This window comes from Caretta caretta, chromosome 1, assembly GCF_965140235.1.
Source record: "Caretta caretta isolate rCarCar2 chromosome 1, rCarCar1.hap1, whole genome shotgun sequence".
NCBI classification, from domain to species: Eukaryota; Metazoa; Chordata; order Testudines; family Cheloniidae; genus Caretta; species Caretta caretta.
The window spans coordinates 281,439,949-281,460,140 of record NC_134206.1 but is presented as its reverse complement, the minus strand read 5'-3'; the positions used below and the strand labels follow the sequence as shown (position 1 = coordinate 281,460,140).

General features: G+C 38.5%; 1 protein-coding gene across 3 annotated transcripts in view; it reads right to left on the bottom strand.

Annotated features, from left to right (window-relative positions):
* PPP1R12A (protein phosphatase 1 regulatory subunit 12A) overlaps positions 1-20,192 on the bottom strand; it is a 214,819-nt gene that overhangs the window by 17,333 nt on the left and 177,294 nt on the right. For all 3 annotated transcript variants that reach the window (XM_075124336.1, XM_075124334.1, XM_075124335.1), the window contains 4 exons: positions 11,391-11,407; positions 9,262-9,403; positions 7,923-8,027; positions 6,577-6,624 (listed from right to left, as the gene is read on the bottom strand). In XM_075124336.1, the coding sequence (XP_074980437.1) occupies positions 6,577-6,624; positions 7,923-8,027; positions 9,262-9,403; positions 11,391-11,407 (312 nt within the window). The remainder of the gene's footprint in view (positions 1-6,576; positions 6,625-7,922; positions 8,028-9,261; positions 9,404-11,390; positions 11,408-20,192) is intronic.

The window sequence follows — 20,192 nt, the reverse complement described above, 5'->3', positions numbered from 1 at the left end:
GCTTCAGGTGTGGATGGCATCCGGACAGGCCTGTTCCGAAGGGGCCGGGCTACTCCGCTCAACGTGAGTCAGAGGCCTGGGGGGGATCGAGGACTGCCCGACATGGGCCTAGCCTCTGTCCCAGACTTTCCTGAGTGCCGCTTCGAAGAGTGAGTCTTCCTGGCCCTCTTGGCATGCCCCATGAAAGGGGAGTGGTGCCGACTGGTCGATGGCACCAGAGGGTTGCTGTGTACCGACGTCACGGTGCCAGGTACCGGTTTGGGTACCAGAGTCGGGGTCAGTGCTGACTCCATCAGGATGGCCCGGAGCCTAACGTCCCTTTCTCTTTTGGTCCAAGACTTAAACAACTTGCAAATTTTGCACCTTTTGCTGATATGGGTTTCTCCCAAACAGTCTGCATGCAAGTCACTTCTTGGCATGGAACACCTACAAGAGCCGCACGACTTAAAACCCAGGGCACAGGGCATGCCCCGGCCCGGGCTCACTGACTAACTGAACAGCTAACTAACTACAGGTACTAACACTGAATGAAGAGTTCTGGGGATGAGCTACAGCAAAGCCGGAGCAGAGCAGTTCTGATGTACCTTCACTGGAGACAAGAAGGAACTGAGGGTGGGGGGGAGCGCGTAGCTCCCCTTATACCGCGCCAGGAAGGCACCACTCCAGGGGTTGCGGGGGCACTCCCCGCCCACGGGTACTGCTTGGGGAAAAACTTCCATCACCGGTGCACGTGGCGAGCACGCACACTTATTGTGGAATATACATGAGCAATCACTCAAAGAAGAACCTACAAGTCTAATCAATCCTACTTCAGCCAATTGCTCACACAAACAAGTTCATTTACAATTTGCAGGAGAGAAAGCTGCCCACATCTTCTTTACATCACCTGAAAGTGAGAACAGGCGTTTGCACGGCACTGTTCTAGCCGGCATCGCAAGATACTTATGTGCCAGATGTGCTAAAGATTCATATTTCCCTTTATGCTTCAACCACCATTCCAGAAGACATACATCCATGCTGATGACAGGTTCTGCTCGATAATGATCCAAAGCAGAGCGGACTGACGCATGTTCATTTTCATCATCTGAATCAGATGCCACAAGCAGAAGGTTCATTTTCTTTTTTGGTTGTTCGGGTTCTGTAGTTTCTGCATTGGAGTCTTGTTCTTTTAAGACATCTGAAAGCACCTCATCCCTCTCAAATTTTGGAAGGCACTTCAGATTCTTAAACCTTGGGTTAAGTGCTGTATCTATCCATAGAAATCTCACATTGGTACCTTCTTTGCGTTTTGTTGAATCTGCTGTGAAAATGTTCTTAAAACGAACATGTGCTGAGTCATCATCCAAGACTGCTATAACATGAAATATATGGCAGAGTGCAGGTAAAATAGAACAGGAGTTCAGTCACAAATTGAATTAATGCATTATTTTTTTTTTTTAAAGAGCAACAGCAGCATGGAAGCATGTCCTCTGGAATGGTGGCCGAAGCATGAAGAGGCATATGAAAGTTTAGCATATCTGGCACATAAATACCTTGCAACACCGCTATAAAAGTGTCATGCAAATGCCTGGTCTCACTTTCAGGTGATATTGTAAATAAGAAGCACGCAGCATTTATCTCCTGTAAATGTAAACAAACTTGTTTGTCTTAGCAATTAGCTGAACAAGAAGTAGGACTGAGCAGACTTGTAGGCTCTGAAGTTTTACATTCTTTTGTAACAAAAAAACCCTACATTTGTAAGTTACACTTTCACAAAAAAGACTGCACTACAGTACTTGTCTGAGGTAAATTGAAAAGTACCATTCGTTATTTTTACAGTGCAAATATTTGTAGTAAAAAATAATATAAAGTGAGCACTTAACACGTTGTATTCTGTGTTGTAATAGGAATCAGTATATTTGAAAACTGTATGTATATTTAATACATTTCAATTGGTATTCTAGTAACAGTGCGATTAATCGTGATTAATTTGTTTAATCACGATTAATTTTTTTTAATCACATGAGTTAACTGCGATTAATCGACAGCACTAGTTATTAGCCATATTTTTCAGGAAGTTGTTCTTTTTAAAATGTACATGTCTGTTGGACTAATTTTAAATTACAGGATTACAGTCAAATCACTATTCGTGCATCCCATTAAAAACAACAAAAACCTTTCCTCACTTCTCCGTGAAGATTTAGTTCAAAGATGTACTGAAGTCTCATAATGCTAAGACTTCATTCTCTGCTTTATACTTGATTTTTAACCCTGTTTGCTTGCCAATTGCAATAATCTTCTGTTAATTACAGTGCATTAGTGCTGTTCTACTCTATTTAATCTAATAGTTTTATTTATGAAGTGTCCTCCCCAGATGCCACTGAAAAAGTAAGTTTCTCTGGGAAACAAAAGGTCTGACTTAGAAAATAGCTGTTATAATAAAACAAAGCCATACTATTGTTCAGAAAAAGCCAGAACCATCTATCAACATCAACACTGCATGCATTTTCCCCTTCCTCTAAGTGAACTATATATCTATTTACATAGTAATGTTTGGATCATGTAACATATCAGCTCTCAAGCATTTCAATTAGAGTTTTGCTTTTATCTAATTCTCTAATCCTACCTAAAAGAAATCTCAGTCAATCAGAGCATAAGAATTAGTTTTACTAATCCCTCACTATACGCTTGTTTGTCAATTATGAAGTTTCTGATTCACCTAACTGCAATATGCAAATCCTGTATTCTGAATAAGGGCCCTAGATACTTCTCCTGGCTACTCTCTATCCGCAGGCTAACAAACACAGGCACCATTCTGACCCTCTTCCCAAACAGCTTCAAAGATTAAATACAATTAAATTTAAAAAAGAATTACTTTTAGCAGGAGAGGGCCAAAAGGGTTTGCCAAAATAATGAGATGTCTGGGGTTTGGTAAGGTGATAGGCTGTAGCCAAGCTGTATTGAGGAATTAACAGTAATCAGAATGCAAGTGTGAGAAAGTGTACTTCGGTAAAAAATGAACAACCTCCTGAGGATATTCTCTATTACATCAGTAGTAATCATATTCTGGGCTTATAAACACCTCAACCTTTGACCTCAAAGAGTTGGTTTACCCCAGTATACAGTTATTGCCTCCAAACAAGCAGCATCCTCAGGTTATATGAATTATGGCCAGTAACTAAGATAGAGATGTCCCCAATCCAAATCCTCAGATCTGAGCAGCCCCACACTTTGGGGAGGCTTCAGGGTGATGTTTGAAGTCCTGATCCAGATCCAAATTTTGCAGTTTTGGCTCATCTATTCTGTGACTGTAAACAACTATCACTGTACTACTTGGAATGCCCAAAAGCATGGCTAACCGACATTTCCAAGTTAAGGGCTATAAATGGAACCCGGAACCCTGTTCTGCCTAAATATTGCTGGGATCTCCTAGCAGTGATGAGATGTGTGCCACCCATCCCAATCTTCATAAGACTGGCCCAGTTCCTACAACATTGTAACTAATCTCAAATAATTATGTTGGCAATGAATCAGCAGTTTATGGCATAGAAACCTATTTTTTTTTAGGGCTGGCAAGGGTATTTGTCGGAATCAACCTCTAGAATAACTGTTAGGCTAGTAATGTAAAACAGTTTTAAGAAGTTTATTTATCATTAGTGAAGAAAGGTACATCTCATCTTGAAAATGGGTCATAGCCCAATCAATTCTATTAGCTTTTCCCTATGGTAACACCTACCTCCTCTCAACCCTGCATCTCTTCCAGTCCCTCCCACTATTTCACTTTTTCCCTGTTCTGTTTTTATACGTATATAGCCCCAAGTTTTGATTTTATGTAAAGCATGTGTCTTATACTTGGCAAAACAGAACATGTGTTTTAGCTTACTGCTTCATTTATGTATATGCTTGTACTGCATGTGAAAAATAGTACCTTTAAAAATTCTAAAAATGAAAAAAAATTCTACTAAGTAAAGGTGTCTAGTATATTTCTGGATAGCCAATCTTTATTTACTGCTAACAGTTAAAAAGTAATTGAAGTGGGATTTTTATTAATAAACTGAATTCTAGAGTATAACAATGTTATTTTTTGAAAGGGAAGCTAATTAGAGATAATTCTATCCTTACACCACTTTCGTATTACTAAGAATATTTGAATGAAAAAAAGAATCTTTAGTATTTCATTGGCTATTGCTGTTGATTCAGCTGCGGAACTCATTCCTCTGTGACACTGCTGTTAGGAAAGAATTGATGTCACACATAATTACTACTTCGACTGAGGAATAAGTAGTAAAAGTGGATTTTTTTTTAAACTGCTCTCAGCATGGTATCTGAGCACCAGATGAAATAACTAATATTTGAAGTAAAAGAAAGCAGAGAAATGAAGGAGGAGAAAATGTATAATCAAATATAAATTCTCTTTTAAAAAAATGTTCCTCATATATCAGAGTTAAGTTTGAGTTGATAAAATAAAGAAAAACATAATTCCATTCCTTGAGCCAACTAGATTTCAACTACTCAGTAATGCTATCCCAACCTTTATTCCTCCCTTTACCTGTTATGTGTTCTATATAATAAATTTGGTACAAGAGTAAAGTTTCTACAGTGAAACTGATTGGATAAAAAGTCTACTCCATGGAAAACAAATAGTTTCATAGTGACGCTAAGTCTCTTAATACAATGGCCTATTTTAGGAACTGAGAACAAAGCAGGAATTTTGCTACTGAAATACAAGAGTATCATGTACTACACATTTAAATAAATTGTAATGCATATTAAAAAATGGGTGCCATTACACCTATGATGTACAGAATTAAAAGTAATAAATTCCACTTGTGTGACCATAGTGGCAAAGGAAATGCCCGTTAAATCAGGTGGTTATCACTGCCCAGTGAAAAAGATGAGAGCTACCTTAGGGGTCAAAAGAATTGAGAGACAGAAGGTGCAGAGAAACTGTTAGAGCTATCTGGAAAGGAAGCCGTAATGAATGAAAGTCACAGTAAGGAAAGACAGCTTCATCTCTGCATATCAGGAGCCTTATTTTCCTTATGCATTGTTCATTCACTAAGTTACCATAGTGGAATTTCAGTCAGTTAGTGCAGCTGAGCATTTCTACACCTCCCTGCTTCCCTACCATAACTAACAAGTAAATTTTTATTTTATCATTGGTAAGATTTGTAGAACTAAAAGTGGCTTCTCAATCTGCAATCCTTCCCGTTAAATTTCTAGATCTAGTACTCCTGTATACTATTAAAACTATATATAGCTGCAGGATTGGCTTGAGATTTTTTTGGTCTGGTTTTTGTTTAGGTGGCAGAGGGCAAAAGGGAAGCTTAAGGGATTCATATAATGTTCCAATATAAATAATTTACTTTAAGAATAACGAAACTAACACTACAAAAAATCCTCCTCTCACTACTCTTCTTTTGTATACCTTAAAAACAGCTTAAACCATTTAAATGAATTTGGCTTTTTTTTTAAAAAAGTTGCTCTTGAGAAGAGCCAAACTTTTGTCCAAAGGAAATTTTTACAGCTAAGCTATTAGCTTGGAAAAAAATAAGTCTATAATGGAAATGCAGACACAAAATTAAAAGTTTGTGTCAGTACGACCATAATTTTAAACCCTGTGTCTTATTGCCTACACATACATTTGTGTACAAATATACATATTATCTCTCACAGAATGTGAGTGATCTGTATTTTCAACAACCTGATCTTCACTCAGCCCACAAATCCATCTCCTTTAAGAGTACTAAAATTCCCAGCCTTTGCATAGCTTCAAACAGATCCTCTCCGCCAGTTAAAAAAACAAAACAAAACAATACCCACATCAATTTTCCTCCTCTCCCCTCCCCCGAAGTGGTATCACCCCTAAAAAAATGTACATATGCCAAGAAAAGAAAAATAGTATTTTGCCCTATATCAGACCTTAACCTTGTTACTGGTATCTTATGAAGCAGAAATAGGAACTTTATTACTGATGGTAAAAGGAGATTCCAACGAGACACCTACTACTTGCTTTTCACCCTGGAAAGTTCCAAGACATCAGATTTTAAGTAAACGAGGAGAAAGTTTTGTGGCAAGCGGAGGTTTTTTTTTTTTTAAATGAAGCTGTTTGAAGTTGCTTAGAGATATGGAATGTTAGACATAATTCTGGGGAAAATTGTTTAACAAATTACAGTATTGTATGCAGTGTTACACTGCAGCCATGTTGGTTTCAGAATATTAGAGAGACAAGGTGGGTGGGGTAATATCTTTTAATGGACCAACTTTTGTTGCTGAGAGACAGCCACACAGAGCCCTTCTTCAGGTCTAGGAAAGATACTCGGAGCATCACTCGGAGTTAAATGCAAGGTAGAACAGAGCTGTGACACACACAGAGCTCACTGACTTTATCTCTCTAATATAACTGACAGTTTGAGGATAACTTATTAAAAGAAGTATTACTGCCTATAATGCTACCTTACATTTATTGCCACTTTGCATCCTACAAACCCGACATCTAAATCGTAAGAATCAGTTCGCTAAAATATATCCACCCTGGGATTGGAAAACAAAAAGAACCAACCTAAAATATCCACTAGATCTTTGGCAGAAACTTACCCTTTTTTCCATTTCCAAGAGTGACCTGTCAGCAAATCTCTCTTGTCTCTGAAATACAATATTAATAATTATATGTGGGATTTATGGTGAAAAAACAAAATATAGGAGGCAAACAGTAAAAAAATCAATCAATATTTTGGCTCTTCATGGTCTTAACTGTCAAAGACAAGACAAAAGACAAAGAATTAAACAAATCAAAGCTTTTTTGTATTCCTGAAATCAAAACATACAATTTTACATAGTATTTAATCTCATGCCCAGAAAACTCTTTAATACCTATATTCTGAGAGACAGTGTTGTAGTTAAGGTTCTGGAATGGTATAAAAGTGAATGGAGTTTGTTCCTGGCTCAGTCACAGATGTCCTGTGTGACCTCGGTAATTTAATCTTTCTGCAACCTCTGGCAAAATAAGTTAATAGAGCCTTACCATTAAAGGTATTACATCAATGATTTCATTGATGTATTTGAGATACTTAGGGCTAGTCTATGCTATTGAGCTACACTGACGCAGCTGCTGTAGTGCAGAAGACACGCTATGCTTATGGGAGAGCGCTCTCCCATTTGCTTAATTACTCCACCTCACTCAGAGGCGGAAGCTATGTTGGCAGGAGAGCGTCTCCTGTCAACATAAAGCTGAATGGACACCACTTTAAGTTGATGCAACTTATATCGCTCGGGGGAAAGGGCGGGACCTTTTCACACTCTTGAGCGATGTAAGTTACATCGACTTAAGCAGTAGTGTAGACAAGCCCTTAGATACTACAGTGATGTATACTGGGTACAGATATTTATTTGTAAATTCTTTCTACAATAGTTTTAAACAAAAAACCTATTAATCTACGATGTGATATCATCATATGCCGCAGTTATTTAAGAGCAGTTATCTGCACCGATTTAGAGTTACATTATTTGCTGTTCAACTGCAAGACAGGATGCCTAATCAGCCAGTGACAGCATGGCAAATTTGTAACAACCTGCCATCAGGTTCATAAATTAATCAGTTCATAAGTTAAACATTTATACTTTGAACATAAACATAATTCAACAATGTAGAATCATTTTCTGTTTTTACACCTTCCTCCCTGCAGAGAAATTACTTAGATATATGCCGGCAAGAATCATTGATACCTTAACAATTACCACTTGCATTAGGTTTCAGACCAGACCCATCTAGCCTTCCCTCATCTCCAGCAACAATGGCAGTTGCAGTACTTAGCCCCTTTCTTTTAGAAAAAGGGAAGATAAAGCCAACATCTGAGAAAAATGCCAATTCCATTTCCAGGATTTTCTGGTTTGTTACCCATTTTACCAGCTAGAGACTTTCCTGTGTGTGTGTGAATACAAACCTGAGTGGCCTTTTCCAACTGTAGTTTAAGATCCGTCAGCTCCATGTTGGTATCATGTAACTGTGCTTTCAGCTTTTCATTTTCAGTTAGAATCTGTTCGTAAAGCTAAGAGAAAATTTGGACAGGTTTAAGAAATGTGCATCTCTTTTGGCTGCATTATTTAATGTATAAGGGGCTACATTCTTCTAAAACTTGATTTAATTGTATGAAAAGAACAAACAAATTTATACTCAAGAGGTTCTATAGAACAGAACAGTACTTTTCTGTGTATGTTTTGAACCAACTTAATAGAGAACTATATTCCCACTACTAAATGGCTCTAAAACACCCGCAGAAACAATATCATTTCAACTAATTTTTAGAACATTTTCTAAACAACATTACTAGCTTATCCCCTTATTAAATTATGCTGTAAAATTTCATAAGGGTGACAAAAGTATTGTAAGTAGTATCACAAGAAAATTCTAGCTTCCATACATAAAATGCTTCCATACATAAAATGTTTAAATTCCCTCAAAGGAGAAACTTTTGTCTTTTATATTACAGACAAGAAGAAATGTATGATAATTTTACCTTATATTTCCATAATACAGAAAACAGTCTGAAACATTTTCCTCCTAAAAAAAAATCTCATCTTGACAATAAGTTGAACAGTTGCTCATTTCTTCACAAGTATCTTCTAGTTTTCAACCAACAAGACTAGATTTTACATTGTACTAGCAAGTGCACCAAACAAAAGGCTCCATTATAGATGTCAAGCAATTCTACCATCACCTTTAGCCACAAGGACCAAGGTAGTGATATGTGGTGTCATTTGGCTCCTCTGGACCGTCCCCTTCTCTTGCAGAGGTGAATGCAAGGGCCAGAAGCTCCTATATAGCCAGGGAGAAGGATACGATTCTTCCTTTGCCTCTGAGGATTTCCGACTTGAGTTACTTAGGGTACTTCTACACTTACCAAGGATCAACGCTGCAGCAATTGATGCACCAGGGGTTGATTTAGCGGGTCTAGTGAAGACCCACTAAATTGCCTGCTGATCACTCTCCCGTCAACTCCGGTACTCCACCGGAACGAGAAGCATAAGGAAGTTGACAGGAGAGTGTCTCCCATCAACCCAGTGCCGTGCAGACACCGCAGTAAATCGACTTAAGCTATATAGCTGGAGTTGCATAACTTAGGTCGACTTACCCCCGCAGTATAGACCAGACCTTAGGCTGAGGCAGGATTTGGGACTTAATGTGAGTAATCTGATTACTTCAGGACAGAATTTATGGGGGGGGGGGGGGGAAAGACCACAAATAAAGGTTTATTTTAATATCAGAACTACTGGCCCAGATACCTTTTTAAAGTCAGTTGCATCTTCTTTTTCTAGCCTACTGCAATATGGTTTTCGTTCTTCGAAGTAACTGTGTGACCCAGACCGCCCCAGCAGCGAATCATAACGGTCTCCTGATGATGTGCTGATTGATCCTGCATCATATCTTTCAAAGAAGTAAAGGTCATTATTTCCATGACATTGCTAACGTGGTGCAGTGTATCACGCATACGTAGTTTATTCATAACATTATCTCCTATCCTCTCTCTAACTGGTGGAAAGCATTTTTAAAGTTTTCTTTCTTCCATTCAGCATTAAGATCTATTTCATATGAAAACAGGTTTTCTGACTGCCAACGATGGCTTAGGGAGTGCAAAATTAGCCTTCTATGTCAGAATTTCTTTTGAATTAAAATACATTCCTTCAAGACATTTTTGCATGATTCTGAAGATGACCTTGTCAAGATTATTTAAAAGAGGGCTTCAAACTTTTCTTTGCTTGTTCATCTTTTATAAGGACTGAATTATTATTAACCTCAAAAAGATCAGCCAAGTCATGTCTGGTCTTTCCAGTTTTACTGGAGGACCTCAGGGAATTTTCAAGGATATTAATTGAGAGTTCAACTACCTTAACAGAAGCAGTGCGGTTCCTTTAACAAAGGCTTCTTTTATTCAATATTAGTCATTGAAGTAAAATAGATATTTAAAAAAACCCACCAAATGGCTTTAAACAATCTGATCAAAAATCTGTTCCCCTTCCCATTGCTAAGCTTGCATGGTTCAGCTGTTGTCCTCATTTAACACAGAGGTTTCTAGCACAGACAGGACCTGACTTCTTAATGTTTTTTTTCAAAAGCAGATTGTATTTTTGTCTATTTTTAAAGAAGTTTTTCAGGCCATTTATCATAAAGCAGTTACAATGAGTATACACCCATTTTTTCCTTTTGCAGGTTTCGTTTAAAAGAGTCGACTATAAATAAAATACTTCATAGTTCAGGATTTTTGCAATATTACTTCCTTAAGATTAACTCCTCCAAATGGATGAGTTAAGTGGCATTTTCAGACTATTTCTAATGTTCACTGACTTTGCATTTCATGTCTACTGAATGCAGCCTGCTTTGCTTCCCATTGAGTGTATCACCCCAGAATGCTCCATATTCAGTATCAATCCACCGATCAGAGCAATGGCACTAGCTTACCAAAAGCCAAGTCATATTCGCATACATTCATGGTTATTTAAGAAATATTTTTGTACGTAAGTAACATCTAGAAATGCACATTATTAGGGGTGAGGAATGCATGATTTGTTTCTCTCTGACAAGTAAACTCCAATTTCCAGCTGGAAAACACGATACCAGCTACGTGGAAGCCAGACACACAGTTTAAGGCAGAGAAGGAGAGCCTGGACTAGTCAGACCAAAATTTTAAAAAGCTAGTAAATATTAATTCACTGCTTATTTGGGTGCTATGTACCACACTTCAATACTTCCAGCAGAGATTTTTCCTGGGAGCCTTCTACTCAACCAACATTTAGGGCAACAGAAGCAAGATTTGACAGAAAACACACACCATCTTATCTAACGTATACTCTACACCTTATGTCTTAAAAATTTAGGCCAAGATTTTCTGAAGTGACTGAAGATTTGGGTTTTCATCTTGAGAAACCTTCAAGAAGCCTGATTTTCAGAGGTGGCAGCACTTTCTGAGCATGAAGCCCCTTACAGTGTCTCAAACTGGGTATCCAAGAATTGAGAGTCAAAAGCACTTGACGTTTATGAAAATCTTAGCTTTGCATTATAAATTGCATCAGACACAGACTGGATCGATTATGTTCTGCAAAGTACCAAGCATATTTTAGGAGCAGTATAATTAAATAATTCAGCACATAACCTAAACAACATTTTGAACGTATCTTCAGGTCCCCTCTAATCTCCCACCTGCCTGAATGTGTAAAAAGTCAATTCTATGGCTTTATTACTATATTTTATATAAAACATACTGAATCTTTACAGCATTAACATTTTTTTCCGAGCTTAACCTAACCAACTATTGATAGCCAAGTAGGATTTGTAAATTAAGAACTTAAAAAACAGAATATGAGTCAAAAAGATTTCTGTTTTATAAATAAATGATTTGTTTAAATCAAACACATACCTTGAAAGACTATCACTCTGGAAAAAAGAAGAAAAAAAACATTTGGACAAACTGGTATTGGTACATTCATTAAATATCATATTCAACATATCCATGAACAAATGTAGCATGGCCGACTTGTGTTAAAGCACAGGAGAAGCTGAATGTTATTCAACCATGTATTATCTGAACACCATGTACAGCTTCTTTTTGTTATGGCTATAGAAAAAAAGGAAATGTGCTAAAATATATTTGCCAGAAAAATGTTTTGCAAAGAAGTTAGTACAGACTGATTAGAAGGCTTAGATTTAAGCATGATCAGAAACGTTAGAATTGTTTGAGAAGTATGTAAATTCCGCAGTTTCCCTGCCATTTGGCAAATGTATTAAATAAGACATAAGGATTTTGTCCACTTCCAATCCTCTTCCTCCTACCCTTTATTTTTTCATTGGAGAACAGTAGTTTAAGAGCTCAATTGTCTGAGTCACTACATATCATCCTGAACAACATTCAGTGGAAAAATATTGGCATTACTGTTATTTAAACAGGAGTAAACTGGGTGGGGAATCTGAACTGCTGCCCCAACAATATGTAGCAAAATGAAACCATTTGTACACAGCTACTCAATTTAAGATCATATACAAAAGAGTAATTTAACAGGTTCCCAAATTACAGAGGAGTTTGCAGACACAGGAAAGTCTCACATGTTGGGTCAAGAACCAAATTTAATCAAATTGTATGTGCGGGAATGCACTTTAACACTATAGAATGTGTAGTTCTCTGTTATTTTTCCTTTGAATGATCAATATAATTGTATTGTTTTATGAATGCAGGTTCTTTCCAGTGACTATAATGCCACCTGCACATTCCCAGCAATGTTCATCTGCTAGGCTGGCTTAAGATTTGGTTTTGTTTCCTTTTTTACATCTTTATGATGTATGGGAGAATTTCTGAAAGGGCTGGATTGTTTGTTGTCCTGTAAGGAGCAAAACAAAAAAATCCAAATACCTCATTTTTCCTCTTCCCCTCTGAGATATTCAACAGTGCTAGCATTGACTTAACTCTACTCCCACTAAATTCAATAGCAATACTCCCCCCCCCCCTTAGTTTCGGTGGGAGTGAAGTTAGGCTAACGCTGCGCTCTTTTGAAGGTTCCACTCTATTTCTGAGTCAGAGATTTTAAACCCTGCTGCATGAGAGAGACACTGGAATGGATTTTAAGCAACAGGCTGCAATTTTATTAACATTGGTTGGAGGCGGAACGTGACCACTCTTTTCAAATACCAGGCATTTAACTGGGTCCAGTGTGGAGTTACAGAGCTCCCTACATAACCAATAACCCAGGGCAGACCCCGCAGCCTAGTGCCAGGACTCAGGGAGCTATAAAGCAGGGGTTCTCAAACTGGGGATCAGGACCCCTCAGGAGGTCACGAGCTGTCAGCCTCCACCCCAAACCCCGCTTTGCCTCCAGAATTTATAATGGTGTTAAATATATTTAATTGTTTTTAATGTATAGGGGGGAGGGGGTCGCACTCAAGAGGCTTGCTGTGTGACAGGGGTCACCAGTACAAAAGTCTGAGAACTCCTGCTATAAAGCGTACCAAGGGTGTGTGTGTGTGTGTGTGGCCGGGTGGGGGTGGGGTAAGAGAAAAAGCTCAGTCTGAAAAGAGTGCTGGCTTTCCCTTCTCCTTACAAGCACAAGGTCTGGGAGCTGGTCCTTTTAGATTTTATCTGCATTGGCCCAAGTTACAACAAACTACCCAGACCCATATTATCTCTTAATATTGGAGTTCCAAATTCTATTTGTTATCCCAACTGCACCTCCACAGTGCTGTAAGGAAAGCAAAAAACCCTCATCTGACCCGTGTCTAATTTGGCCCAATAAGAAAAATTTCCTTCCTGATCCCAAAACCCAGGTGATCAGTAAGACCTGCATCCTGGAAACAATCCCCTATCTAGAACTACAGGGAGGAAGAGGGGCAGTTGAAGAGGCAGGGAGTCTTGAAGCCTGGGGGAAAAGTTTCAATAGTTTGGAGAGCAGTGGGGGAGGAAAAATCAGCTCCTACTTTTTCTCCCCAGCCTAACAACAGGATGCAAGAACCCAAGGAAAAGGAGGGGCATCTGGCATCTTTGGAAATGCACATTCTACCATCACCCCCGGGGGCAGAACATCCTTTTTTCTGATCCAACTAACATCCCACCCACTCAGCCACAGAGGAGGGAGCATTTCTCAGGCATGGCCTCTTCTCCCTCCTCCTCACTTCTGGGACAGTGCATTCCCTGTGCAGTCTGACCAAACATTGCCCTCCACCCCCCCCGACCAGGAAAGGATTGTTGTTGTTGTTGCCGCCTTTATATTAACGTTGCTTATTATTTTCCCCTCTTGCTCCCTTTCAAAGTTTTTCTGTCTCAACCAAAAATATTCCGCATTTAATAAATACTGCTAGAAGATTACATTAACCCTTTGAACACTGGCATTTTTGGACTGACAGTGACGTGGGAGCTCAGGAAGACATATCTGCAGCATTCAGAAGGTTTTTCAAAGAGTTCTGCAGAAAGTGAGTTTTGGTGAGACGTTTCCAACACAGATATCTGTGAACATTCACATCACACATGAGACTATTTGAACGCTGTAGCAAATTTTCAGTTGTCAGTCTGTGTTCCTAATGCAGTCACAAAACTGAACAGAGTCTGGTGCCTAATTTTATCCATCAATTTTCCATTATTGTTTGTGCATTGTCAATCACACTGCTTCATTTTTTCCGCATCTCTAAACACCATTCACACTACTGGGGCCATATAAATAACACAAGAAAAATTGCAGAATCTCATGAAAACAGGTATTGAGTTCACCATAGAAGTCTTGTTGACCCTTAGGACAATTATCAGTAAAGAAAATAAAATGGGGACATATGTACACTAATCGTACCCTGAGTCACTGTTGTAACTGAGCAGTTTTTATAAAACTGCCACAAACAGATGATTTGAAAGCTAAAAAACAAGACTGGAGTGCAGTATTAAATCAAAGTCATTTGTGTCAATCTTTGGTGGCTGCCTAGGTGGAATTTAAACATCCAGTGACATTTGTTATCCTAATATTGGCAACCTCAAACTTCCATAAGTTACGACTCAGTACTCAAAAAATGACTTTCTATTCTATTTTGATTCTTATACTTTATCCATTACTGTGGTGTTGGATTAATCATCACAAGACTTTAAAAATAAATTATATCTGCATTTTGCCTGACTGGAGATTTTTGAGCCTATGATGGCATGTGGCGCATCAGCAACTACCCATAGCAAAAATCCTTAAGCTGAAGATAGGACACTAGATGGGGAAGGCTCTAAGTTATGACAGAGAATTCTTTCCCAGGTGTCCAGCTGGTGGGTCTTGCCCCACATGCTCAGGGTCTAACTGATCATCATATTGGGGGATGGGAAGGAATTTTCCCCCAAGTCAGATTGGCTGAAACCCTGGGGTTTTTTCACTTTCCTCTGCTGCATGGGGCACAGGTCACTTGCAGGTTTGAACTGTAAATGGTGGATTCTCTGTAACTTGGTGTCTTTAAGCCATTGTTTGAAGACTTCAGTAACTCAGCCAGAGGTTAGGAGGTCTATTTGAGGAGTGGGTAAGGTTCTGTGGCCTGAAATGTGGAGGAGGTCAGAAGATGATCATGATGGTTCCTTCTGACCTTAAAGTCTATGAATACCCTTATATCCAATTTGCATGTGAAAAGGCAAAAACAGAAAGGGAAGCCTCCTCGGACTGCTGGGTGGTGATCAATCTGTCATTCCCTCACAATTAAGGCTAAGATTTTGTCTATGTTATTTTTATCAAATGTCACAGACAGGTAACTGGCAAGAACCAAAAATTCACAGAAGCCCCTGATCCGTCCCTGACTTTTATTAAAAATAACTATGAGAAAATGGGGAGGGAGGAGGGTCCAGCATCCACTGCTGCTAGGGGCTCCAGGGTTCCTCACACCCATGGTGGCTGAGAGCGCGGAGTCCCCACTGCTGCCAGGAGCATCTTGGAGCCATGGGGTCTGCCTGCACCAACTAGGAGCTATGGGGGTGTCCCTGCTGCCCAGGAGCTCTGGGCCACCTCCCCCGCCAGCTGACAAATTCTGCCCCACCACCCTGAAGCTGAAGCAGGATTCCATAACAAAATGTTAGCCTCTCTCATAACCTCTGAGGTGGGAGATCTGTCTTTCCTTCCTTCTCTATCTGTCTTCCATATCTCCCTCTCATCAAAGCTTTCACCACTCTCCCATTCTCCATGCCTGCTCTTGCCATCTTCTGTCCTCCACATTGACGTCTGCCCCTCACATAATCAATGCCCGCCCTCCAATATTACTTTGTTCCTGTTACCCTTCCTCTCAGTCTGTCCTCCAGCATTCCCTCGATCCCTCTTAATTATTCCCACCACCACCATCCTTATATCTCCTGTTCCCTCACTATCTCCTTCCTGTGCCATGCATAATGAAAAGGAAGGCTTGTCAATTGAGATAACAGTAGCCTCATTTCTATGTGCAAAAGCTTAGGGAAACACTGGTAATCTTGATGAGGGCAACCTGGCTTAAACGCTATTGAAAGTAATGAAAGAGTGGCAACAGTTTGTGAAATGAAAACTTTTAAAATAACACCTAACATCAGACTTGCAATATTATCATGAGAGTTGGCAGTTCCGTGAGGGCTTTAATCTTTGTCAAGTGTCCTGGCCAACATTCCAGTTCTAGCAAATCAGGTTCTAACATTCCAATTTTTGAGCATTATTTTTGCTAAAAGGCCAAATAGCTATCCCAAAATAATATCCAAAATAAATCATGGATTGCAATTTACAAGACCAAATTAAATTCTGAAGTACATTCTAATTAGTAAAAAGATACAGAACAGACTAATTGCTGAAGACTACCTGAGCACAATAAAACAACACATCGCTAAAGTAAATACCTCCCCTACAGCAAACCAGCAATAAACCATGTCATTCAGGCATGTCTGGCGGCAACAGTGTGAACTGTTCAGTGATATTGCTCTGGAATTCACATTATAAAAATCAGTGTTTATGACAACTTAACTACTGAAGTAACTTCTACTAGTTACATTATTTTGTCACCTTCCTCCTTGAAATCCATCCTAGTTCTGAAAAGATTTCATTGCTAGTGATATGACAAATGATCAATTTGGACAAAACTTTTCAGTCTTTCCTTGGCTTGTATTCACAAAAAACAGATCTGATTCACCAGTGCAGAAAATGGATGTGCTTATTTTCAGTGAGTCCTGGCTTACAGGCAGCACTGCTTCCTAACCCCCTCTCTGTCCCTACTCAGCATTCAAACCAATTTAAGATAAGGGTTTCTAGAACTTGACACTTAGAATAACAGACGTTATTGGTAATCAACCTGTAGCATTTCTCTAGCACAATGCTACACTGATGGAATGCATTGGTCTGGAATACAATTCCTCTTGAAATTGAGACTACAAAGGGATACCAATTCAGAAAATGAGCATAGAGAGCAGTGAACAGTACTGGTATACTGTAATTAAATATAGGGCTTCAAAGAAAGACCTTTAATATTTTAGACTGAGGTATTGCAGAACCATTTGCAGACAAGGGTTTTTTGGGTTGTTTTTTTTCCAGTTTACTCAGCAATTTCTCCTTATTTCTTGTGTGGGTCTAAGTTTATCTTCCTTGTGAGAGCACAGATTTCCTATAAGTAGCAAGGTATTTTGAATTTATGTGCTGTATTGGGAAATCCTTGCTCCTGGCACAGAAGAGCTGAAGTAAAATTATATTATGATGACCTTCAAGTTATAAACTCTTGCTGTTTGTCTTTTTTTCTTTAAAAAAAAATAGGGATGAATGATCAGCTAACTAGTGAAAATGCAGTTCTGTACAGGGAACATCAAAGCGTAGACTGAGGACTTATTATAAACAACTTTTCAAAGACCTCTGATGTTGAAAAATATTTAACTCATTTGTCAGGTTCCTTACAGAGTTCATGCCAGAAACCATTCTGTTTAAAGTCTATTTCAACTTTCTTTGTAGCATCTGCAAGACTTGTTCTTGACCTCTTCCCTTCAGTTTAAATTCTTGAGTTACCGCCAAGGCTGTCAGAACTTTATAACTGCCATCTTCTATCTCTGGCTTGTAACTTCACTAGGCAATGAAAGCATCAGCAGCACCACTTAAGGGAGTAACAGAGAACTTCATTATCTCAAATGATTTTTATTTTCTGACCAATATGTAAAATAAGCAGCAAAATCAAATTATTTCAAACTGTATTTAAATATTTTCAAAAACATGTTATGAATTTTTATTTCCCTCATAACCTGTACGGATTATTGGGACTGGTGGTTTGGGTATGCAGAAGTGAGAAAAACATCAGTTTTTCCAATATTAATCATCATAGTAAAGGTGGGCAAGTAAATTTTGTGCTTGGGACAGTAAGTTTACACAACAATTGTGCACAGGTGCCTTGGAGGTAGGAGTTTTTCAGCTTCTCTCTAAGCACCACTCACAGCAGAGGGTTTATGATTATTTCATAGAATGTGCAGTATTTAGAACCACTTGAAAAGAAGCAGAGATTTCACTTTTTGTCATGGAATTTAGGAAGGAGACTGCATATCAATCGAAAGTCAGTATTCAAAACATTTTCTTATCTAATTTCTTTAGAGATGGCCAAAATTGTCACAAAATATTTAGTTACTAGTTTAAGATTTCAGATTCAAATTATTATTAATAGAATGGTTGCTATTTAACTGGAGGAACAAGAGACTTGAAGTCTGCTTAGCCTTAGAATGGGACTGAATTGTAAAAGACTGTCAGAACTCTAGGCCCATACCAGCATTGGAAACGCTGGGAACAGAGGTAAGAAAGAAGCAGCAGAATTTGCACAATATTTTGAAACACAAATATAAGATGTGGGGTTAATGTTTTGAACAAGATGCAAACTAAAAGCACTTTCACAAGTTTAAAGCAATTACACCCCAAACCCAATGTATTCTCTGGTAAAATGGACCTGAATTCTGCAGAACTCTGGCTGCATCAGACATCAACTTCAATTATATTTGAAAACAGTTTTTAATAGCCCTGTATTATTTATTTTAATATTAAACCAATTTTCATGCTGTCCCCATATTTTCTGATGATATACCAGATGTTTGTATAAACAAAGCATAACTCTAAACTGAAGGTACAGTTGTTGGAGAAGAGAACTCTCACATTTTCAGAGCTATTATTTGAAGTGGTCTGCAGACTCAGTAATAGGACACTGCAAAAATTTAGAACTGGTTAATATTTTTAAGGTGCTCTCCACAACCATAAGCAACAAACAATTTTTAAAAAATGAAAGATTGGACATTGCAGCCCATTTCTGTGACAGGACATGGAATATGCAGCAAATTCTATGGCTGCAGAATTACAGAATACATGAATGGAGCCCCACTTACTCCTTTGGCTTCTACTCTATTCATACAAAAAATGCATGTTAATGGTAAGGTTGAGAAATTAAGCACTCATATGCCAGGAAATGAGAGGTAAGCTTCAAAATCAACCTTAACTCTGCCTCCAACTCTCATACGTATGCCTTAAAATATCAAAATTAATCAAAATATAGTTTGTAGTAATACCAGCTAGAATTTGTTATACAACCCTACCTACAACTCAGTACACAACAGTCACACGATTCATGTTTGAAGAAAAGAGTTTAAATAACTTAAGTTATGAACATTCAAAGTTAAATGACCCATAACTAGAGACAGTTCAGCTTTCTAAGTAGTTCTAATGGCAAATGATAAGCCTCAGTGTGATAGATTCATACGGTTAAAGCTTTACAATTACTGAAGTGATTTCTCAAATTTCACCTCTGCCTCAAATCTCAGTGTTATCTGCAGAATAAGTATGAACAAAACTCATTCATTCATTTTTCCCCCCCAAAGATGCAAGTATAAACTTTCTGAATAGAACGCAAAAAGCTTTTTCATTCACCCACACCAGTTGTGCTTAAGTTTTCCAGAACAATTCAGTTCCTAGTTAAGAAGCTGCAGGGAAATTCCCAGCCTACAAGGCACTAAAGTGGTTAAGCTATCAACAAATCTAAAAGAAAGTAATGAAGCATATTGGCATTCTATATGATAGTTTATGCTATGGTGAACGTTTTCCTCCCTTCAGCAAGGGGGCTCAATTTCCAACTAGTTCTCCTGCAACTCTGATGCTGGAATCTGCTTTTCTGGAAGAAGCACTTCTTGCCTGCATCTGACAAGTAATATAGTTTCTAGCCCGATTAGCAGGTTTTTTTTGTTGTTTTTTCCCCTGGCTCATTGTATCAAATATTCCTTTTACTTTCTTAAAAATTATTATTCCCACCCCTTGTCGGGATTCTCTTTACGCAGTTATCTGTTTCTCAACTTGCTTACACTACCTGGCTACTGTATTGTGCACCATGCTGAAATGGTTCAGCTGGAGGTAGCATCATTTGGAAAAGCAAGAACTTAGCCCACCACTTCTTCTTTGATGAACAAGGAGCATGGTGTTCAGCCAGTCCAATCCTATGTAAAAATTAGGTTCTGGACAACATTTAGTAGTGGTACAGTGTGTAGCTTTATTTGAGAAGTTCATTAATGAAATCCCGCAAGTTAGCATCCACACAGTTTTGCTTGCATCACTCTGCCCCCACCTCTCTGAATCTAACCTACATGCTTTCATCAAGAGATTAAAAAAATATATTCAGTTGCCCACACACACAGTGTATTAAAAAGCACTTACAATAGTAAATCAAGCCTAAACTTGTGTATTACTGAGAGCAACAAAGAATCTGCACT